At 39.5% G+C, this 8,426-nt stretch overlaps 1 protein-coding gene across 1 annotated transcript in view; it reads left to right on the forward strand.

Annotated features, from left to right (window-relative positions):
- The window catches only part of LOC118406019, a 41,952-nt gene that overhangs the window by 12,215 nt on the left and 21,311 nt on the right, over positions 1–8,426 (forward strand). Inside the window, exons 12-17 of the mRNA XM_035805874.1 lie at positions 2,064–2,201; positions 2,928–3,007; positions 3,502–3,586; positions 4,051–4,137; positions 5,150–5,238; positions 7,424–7,631. Of these exons, the coding sequence (XP_035661767.1) occupies positions 2,064–2,201; positions 2,928–3,007; positions 3,502–3,586; positions 4,051–4,137; positions 5,150–5,238; positions 7,424–7,631 (687 nt within the window). The remainder of the gene's footprint in view (positions 1–2,063; positions 2,202–2,927; positions 3,008–3,501; positions 3,587–4,050; positions 4,138–5,149; positions 5,239–7,423; positions 7,632–8,426) is intronic.

Consider the following 8,426-nt stretch of genomic DNA (forward strand, 5'->3'; position numbering starts at 1 on the left):
CTCACTCTGTACACAACACCGCATCCTATCAGTCACCATGTCCACACCACCACATCCTATCACTCACTCTGTACACACCACCGCATCATGTCACTCACTCTGTCCACACCACCGCATCCTGTCACTCACTCTGTCCACACCACCGCATCCTGTCACTCACTCTGTCCACACCACCGCATCCTGTCACTCACCCTGTCAAAACCACCGGAGCCTTTCACTCACTTGTTCCCCACCACCGCATCCTGTCACTCACTCTGTCCACAACACCGCATCCTATCAGTCACCATGTCCACACCACCACATCCTATCACTCACTCTGTCCACACCACCGCATCATGTCACTCACTCTGTCCACACCACCGCATCCTGTCACTCACTCTGTCCACACCACCGCATCCTGTCACTCACTCTGTCCACACCACCGCATCCTGTCACTCACTCTGTCCACACCACCGCATCCTGTCACTCACCCTGTCAAAACCACCGGAGCCTTTCACTCACTTGTTCCACACCACCGCATCCTGTCACTAACTCTGTCCACACCACCACATCCTATCACTCACTCTCTCCACACCACCGCATCCTGTCACTCACCCTGTCAAAACCACCGGAGCCTTTCACTCACTTGTTCCACACCACCGCATCCTGTCACTAACTCTGTCCACACCACCGCATCCTGTCACTCACCCTGTCAAAACCACCGGAGCCTTTCACTCACTTGTTCCACACCACCGCATCCTGTCACTAACTCTGTCCACACCACCGCATCCTGTCACTCACCCTGTCAAAACCACCGGAGCCTTTCACTCACTTGTTCCACACCACCGTATCCTGTCACTCACTCTGTCAACACCACCACAGCCTGTCACTCACTCTGTCAAAACCACCGGAGCCTTTCACTCACTTGTTCCACACCACCGCATCCTGTCACTAACTCTGTCCACACCACCGCATCCTGTCACTCACTCTGCCCAATGTTATTTTCTGGCAAACCCAGATGAAACCAATATCCGCAACTGCATAACTGTGCACCCTGTTGCACCCATGCTCAGCCGACTAAATATAAAGTAGACAGGCTTTCCTGTTCTCTAACGGATTTCCCAGTATGAAATGTATTGCTGCCTCGAGAAGCTCTGGACTGCAATCGTCGTATTCTTATGAAACATGCACTAAATTTTGTGGTACAAGTGTAATATGTTCCCTCGTTTTGCGATTTGAAAGTTGACGAAGGCCTCAAGAGACCCTTTCTCTGAATTTGGATAACTTACAGATTATACATTACGTTAAGATGTAACCAATCCCTGTGCAAACGTACAAACGTCGCCTTGCAAGACATGGTCTAATATGTGATATAACGCTGGTTCACCTTTATTCGAGGGTGACCTATATCCGTTTAAAAAAAAAACTTATTTAGGGATTTGAAGTTGACGGACGGTGGTTTCAAATATTAACATTTTGAAAATATTGCAAATTTCAAACCACAGGTTTAAAGGTTACTCCTAAATGTGCTGTTTTTTTAGGAAAACGAATAAAGATCACCCGACGGATAAAGGTGAACTAGTTAGCGTTATAGTCACAATTGATAAAGTTGTTATTGGAAACGTTGTAATGGTCTTGACATGAAGTCCAACGCACGTTGCTCTACAGTTACAAGACTTTAAACACTGAAAACAGTGCTAAATGTGACTTCCCTCTATCAAAAAACGGAACTCCAACAATCTTAAAGCGAAATGGCTGCTTCTAGAAGGTAATTCCAGAAGGGGTATAGTACTATACTTTCGCCAGCGGCACGTGCCTGGCCACGCGTGAATCACGTGGTTGAGCACCGTGAATCACGTGGCTGACTACGCGTGAATCACGTGATCTCGCCACGTAATTCCAGCACGGCCACGCACGATGCCGCTGGCTACTATCTGACTAATTTTTACTTTTTTCCCCATTACACTTTATCCCTATAACACGATATTAATATTACATTATGTCAATATTACATTATTTCCGTATTCATTACAACGTTTCACCCTTGTAGTAAACATACCATAATCAGAGTTTGACTACTACAGGGTCCGGTACCGGCCAATGACTTCCGTCTGGAGGGCGGGCCACCTGGATGTCAGTCCGATTCCTTGGTTACAAATGGTGGCAAAGCTGGAGTTGCTCACCCGAAATGGACAGAGCTGATTAATGGAAACAAATACAAGGTTTGCAATAAAAATTTCGTGATTGCAGACAAAAGACTTGATTATAAAGTTGTTTCGGAGTGGGGTGAATCAGTGTATTATCCGGGGTGCCTAAGCATTTGCTTAATATTATGTGATACGCACTATGCGAAAACGCACGAACCTTATGAAAATCACACGAATCACTATGCGAAATCGCACGAACCTTATGTGATTCGCACGAATCACTATGTGATACACACGAACCTGATGTGATTTGCTCGAACCTTATCACATAATATTCGTATGAATATCATAAGTTTCGTGCAAATGCCTAGGCACCCCTAACTATATTCCAAGTAGGCAAATATATCCACGAATGCTTATACCGTAACAAATAGTATAAATGACATGCTAGACCTAATATATGTTGATTTTTCATACATGTAGACATCCAAATATGTCTGTTAAGCTGTACTGTAAGTAGTCGTTATAGACCTTAGGAAAGTCGCTGAACTTTTGTCCTGTAAAAAAGATTTCCATATATTATATCGTAAAATCAATTTACATCTTGCTAATGACCGCTATTGCTGGGACTGCGCTTATTTCTATTTTAAGCACTCATTGATAGAGACTGCAGTCAGAGAGGAGCAATGAATTTGTTGCGTTGTTATTTTGAATTGGATACATTGAAGTTCAAAGACATGCCTCCATGTTGGTACAAGATGTTATTACAATGATCTAATCAATGTCCCTTCTGTCCCGCAGATCATCTTCGATCTTCCTCAGGACGTCGATGAAAACATTAAAAAGGACGCAGCGGCCATTCTACTTTTTATAAACGGAAGGTAAATTTACGTTGCTATAATGTTACGCTTAAAAGTTTTGAACAAAAGTTTTGTCCGTTGGGAAAATTCACAAAGCAAAATGCTATTGTTGGGACAAAGAAGCCAAAATTGTAAAAGCTGCAGTTCGCAAATTATTACATTTCTATTGTTTATATAGCATTATTATTATCAAGCTGCCTATGTTTCGCTTGAAAGTTTTGTCCGTTGGTCAAAATCACTAAGTAAAATATTGTTGGGACAAAGAAGCCAAAATGGTAAAAGCTGCAGTTCGCAAATTATTACATTTCTATTGTTCATATAGCAAGGTGCCTATATAGTTTAAAGTTAGTGTGTCTGTTTTTGGATTAACAGTATTTTGATACATTTTCCCTGTGATGACTCAAAATAATTAATCTTCATGAAACAGTTTCCAAATTTTGAATTAATGATTGTATTGGCAATACTTTTTGTTGTTTCAACTCGAGCTCAACTCATTTTTTTCTTATCCTTTCTAGGTGGAATTGTCGCTTGCCGGATACCCGTTTTCATGGGTATAACAGTCACTCTAACGGTGGAAGCGGTGACACCAAGAAAAAAATCGTAAATCCAGCTTTTTTATCAACTCCACTATTCAATATAACTAGATATAAGTCATTCGTTTTTAAGTAACGCACATCGTTCCTTGTAAGAAACATTTTTTTTGTAACTTACACGGTACGGACAGAGGGTAAAGGTAGTCTTTTACCTCCCCGAAGGAAGTCAGGTACCCACTTTTGCATCTGTTTGAAGTGAGAAAGGTCGTGTAAAGTGCATTTTCCAAGGGCACAACGTCAGGGGCACGGCAGGGATTGAACTCAGGACCTATAGATTCCGAGCCGAACGCTCTAGCAATTACGCCACGCCCAAGGCCACTAAAACATTTCATGAAATGTCTTATTGGGGGGGGGAGGTATTATCTAACCAAGACACCGCTGGGGTACTTTTTTGGTGGGAGCCTGCTGTGGAATTTGGGGTAAGTTCTCAATGAGTCTATCAAAATATCTTATGAACTGTTCTCTCTACAGGTTTCCTGTTTTGGCTTTGTGATGACGTATGACGAAGATACCGGTCAGTTTTCTGTGACAGACGCAAACCTAGAAGCCTCAAAAGAGGTATCTATGACTGCCATACTTTTTTTCAATAGTCGTATTGTCTTCAATATGCTGTAATGTGTTTTGTAGGGTTATTGTTAGGCATATACTGCATAGTGTCCCTGGTCAAGCGGTTGCTGATATATTCTTACGTAACAAAAATGTAACTTGAGTTGATAAAAGAATGTATGTCTGCCATTATTTAAGTTCAAGGACATGCTGATACGAGTATGAAGATTGCATTCCGTCAGAACCCCAAAACTCATGGGAAGGCTTTAATGAAAGAAAGTTTGGAAATAAGATAAATACCACCCTTGCAATATCCAAGTAGAATTTCTTAACAAACAGCTAAACACAAAAAGTATAATGTGCGCAAACGAATGATCATTTCGATTTTAGCATCTTCTTCTTTGGCTTTCCACTTGACTTTTGCATTCTACGATATTAATATCCTTTTACGATATTCTTAAATACGTTTATACGTGAAATTCTCTTCTATTCTAAGAAATATTATTATTATCTTTATCATCTGCTTTTTTTTACTCATTTCAAAACCCATTTTTTTTCAACTTGATAAGTATTCTTCTGGATGAATGAATTGCATGCGATAAAAAGACGTTGGTTGCAAAGAGAGAGGTTGGTAAGAATTTTCCTGCTGCATGTATCAAAGAATGTGACAATATTTTCTCCGAACTTGAAAGTTCATCTGTGTTAGTAGAAGTCATCATTGAGCTAGTTAAACTGTAATATTCACAAAAACTGGACTCACCCAAATTTTGTACTGAACAGCACCAGTCTTTGTCAAGGAATGAACAATCCACTGCTGTCGTGACATCACGTTATGTAGATAGAACACGTGACTAAGTAAGCAGTGGATCGTAGGTTGCAGGAAGTTTTTTACGCTAGAGGGAGCAAAAAAAACACTTACATTAGAGCTTTACAGCCGTCCCTGAACAGAGACGGTGAGTGCCCTAGACTTTCTTGGATTACAATTAAACTCAACTATTTTCTTTTTCTTGCGTTTTCTGTGCAGGTTTTAGGGAGTCTGTCCGGTATTAACACAGATGCGATCGCTGGCCGGGCTGAGTATGTCAACCCGATAGAGCGCTCAGGACAAAACAGGTAAATAACATGGCAGACACGTCCTTTCAGCAGGTAACCATTTTCATATCCCATGTACGTCAGATACATCTCTACCACACACAAGTGGTGACACCTTCAATATACTTTTATCATGTCAAGCCATATCTATCCACCTAGGTCAATAAATTCATCACGCCATGCAAAAAAAAAAGAATCTACGCCATTCCTAAACAACTGTTTAATAATATCATGTCACTAGTAACAATAGAAATACTCAATCTGATGCAATAGTTCTCTTTATTACCTACCGGAAATTCCAATCAATGTAGTCCACTAGTATTGTAGTAACTAAAATTGTTGTGATATGACGTATATGTATAGTATTAGACTGTAAATTTTGTTGTCTATACATTGCCAAACATTGTTGCTGATGCAATTTTTGCGCAATAAACCATCTATCTATCTATCTTTTAAGACACAATGACTGCGCATGTTGCACTTTCCGTTACCCCTAGATGATGGTAATATGACAAGCTACGTTTTTATCGCCAATATCCTTCCTTCAGGTCTTCCAGTGATTTTTCTTTTCTTTGAAGCACGGTTGTAAAATTTCCTGCTAGATGTAAAGACCGTCACATGCTTATGACTGGATGTTTAGGTTATGTAACATCTACAGATCACAACTGAAGTAAAATTACTTGTCCATCTGATATCATGCTAGGCTGATGACGCATCATTATTGTTATCATATTTCTAGTAATGTGCGTTACCGGCAACTTATGGGTTTCATTTACCCGGCAAAGGCCATGTCGAAACGTTTTTCTTCAATGTTTCAACTGCTAATCTAGGTGATCAATAAATTCTTGGCCCCATCTAGAAATGATAAGCACAACTCAAACTTTGAGGCACAACTTCATTGTATGAAGCCTTTTATCAATATCCTCCAAATTACAAATCATTGGAGTCATTACTTTCCAGGCATTCATTTTTTTTTGTTTTTTTTTTAAATTAGAAGGTAAGTGGCGAGAAAAAGAAGGGTGAAGCGTGATCAGACAATTTGACCCGCACACCTCAGGTTGCAGATCAATTGTCCACTTTTTTTCGTTATCCCTTACCTAACGTATTACTGGGTGTCGTCTGCAACGTAATGATCACAATAATTTGAAATTTGGTACACATTTATATAAGACTTTATACATGTACGTGAAGTTATCAATAAGTCCTCAGCTGTACCGAGAAATAATAAGCACAGCTGAGATTTCGAAGCATAGATATAAAGTCTTATATAAATATGAACCAAAATTCAAATTATTGTGATCATTACTTTGCAGGCGACATCCAGTAATGTAAGGTAAGGGAGAAGGAAAAAAACGTGGACAATTGACCTGACCTGATGTGGCGGGTCAACTTGCGCTGCTGGAAGCCAGAAACCCAATCTTTTTGCTTCAAATAGGAAAAGAATCATCATCAAACATTTTGACAATGTCTTTTGTTAATTTACGGCATGAGGAACTCGACCCACACATGTCTGATCACAATTCACGCCACTATTTTCTCGCCACTTACCTTCTGATTTGCAAAAAACGAATGCCTGTAAAGTAATGACTCCAGTGATTTGAAATTTGGAGGATATGGATAAAAGGCTCCATACTATGAAGTTGTGACTCAATATTTGAGTTGTGCTTATCCTTTCTTGGTGGGGCCGAGAGCTTATTGATCACCCCACGTATATTGTTCAGTAACAGGTATGTGACAGAGAAGAAAATGAATTTTGGAAACATAATCATAATCATCAACCCCAGGCTATTTGTTACTTTTCAGATGTGTGTTACGTTAGCTACCATCGTAATTGTAGACAGATGATTATTCACCATTCGTAAGAAATAGTTCCTAAATATAAGTAATGGCATGTAGGTTGTTGTACGACCTGATTGCTTAGTGTTTATTCATCATTGTAAAAAAAAAAACTTGTAACGTGAAAAATTATTCACGTTACAAGTTTTTTTTTCTTCAGAATTTTCAAAATTTCAAAAACTAGACTTGCTAACGCCACAACAAATGTCGAAAGGTAGATGTAACATGTTTCTTGGTTTAGATAATTTTTTTGTGGGGCATTATTTTCCTTTTACTTTTGTCGCATGATTGACTCCTTCAATGAAGAAGCGCGACTGACGTGTCAAATGTTGAGACAAAGTGGATTTTTGTGGAATTTTTGTCACTGCAGTGGAAATCTGGCGAGTATTGTCCAGGCACCTTGCACTGTGAAGTGGTCCAACTCCTACCAGATAGATCCTACAATTGAGGGTGGACAGTGCCTCTACTTTGTTGGAGCATCTGCAGGCGATTTCTTTGTAATGTTCTCTGTCATCCCGAGGGACAAGACCACTTGGTTCCATCTTCAGATAAGTCTTCAAGGCGTGGCACTCTACAAGGTGATGCTTATAAACTTATTTTTCTTTACTAACTATGGTCAATATGTTTAATGTTTCAAATAAAATCAAGGGTCGTTTGATGTTTAATAATAATACTAATAATAACTGTTCTTAGTTATAGATAGTCAGATAGTCATCGATAACCAAATCAGTGTACGTCTTTGAACAATTCCTCCCATCGTCTTCTGTTTGCTGCTGTTTCCCTTAGATACCTTAACATGTGAGTCTCAAGTCTAATGTTCTGGTTAAGATGTAGCTTACAGTCGTCTTATAGACTGCTGAGGAGGCCTTCACGTGGCCTTCCTAGCGTTTGATGTTTCAAGTAAGATAAAGGCTAAATTGCATAGTCTTCTGGGTACTGAATACTGCATTGTAATCGTTTTCTAAATCCCACCTCTTTGTTTTTAATATGGTTTAGTAATAAAAACAAACCCCAACGTCAAACTTGAGGTGACATTGGGATCACATCCCCTTGTCTTGTAGAGTGTAAGAGATTGTTTTTTTCACACTGATGTTTCTGGGATGGAAACAAAATGCTTGCTTAGAATAGTTCAAAATGTTCAGTTGTTTACGAATTGCATATGAACAACTGTGTGAAAAATCAAGCAACCCGTGTATTTTAATGCTGGCAAAACGGTTATCTACTACTCATAATGTTACGTTTGTGAAGATTTATACACCCAGGAATATAATGAATAGATGAAAGTTCAATCTCTTCTTCTGGATAATTCAAATTTATTCAGACGTTCAAACAACATCCCTCATTCTTCTTCAATAAAATAAAAATTCTTATTC

This window comes from Branchiostoma floridae, chromosome 18 (genome assembly GCF_000003815.2).
Source record: "Branchiostoma floridae strain S238N-H82 chromosome 18, Bfl_VNyyK, whole genome shotgun sequence".
Lineage (NCBI taxonomy): Eukaryota > Metazoa > Chordata > Leptocardii > Amphioxiformes > Branchiostomatidae > Branchiostoma > Branchiostoma floridae.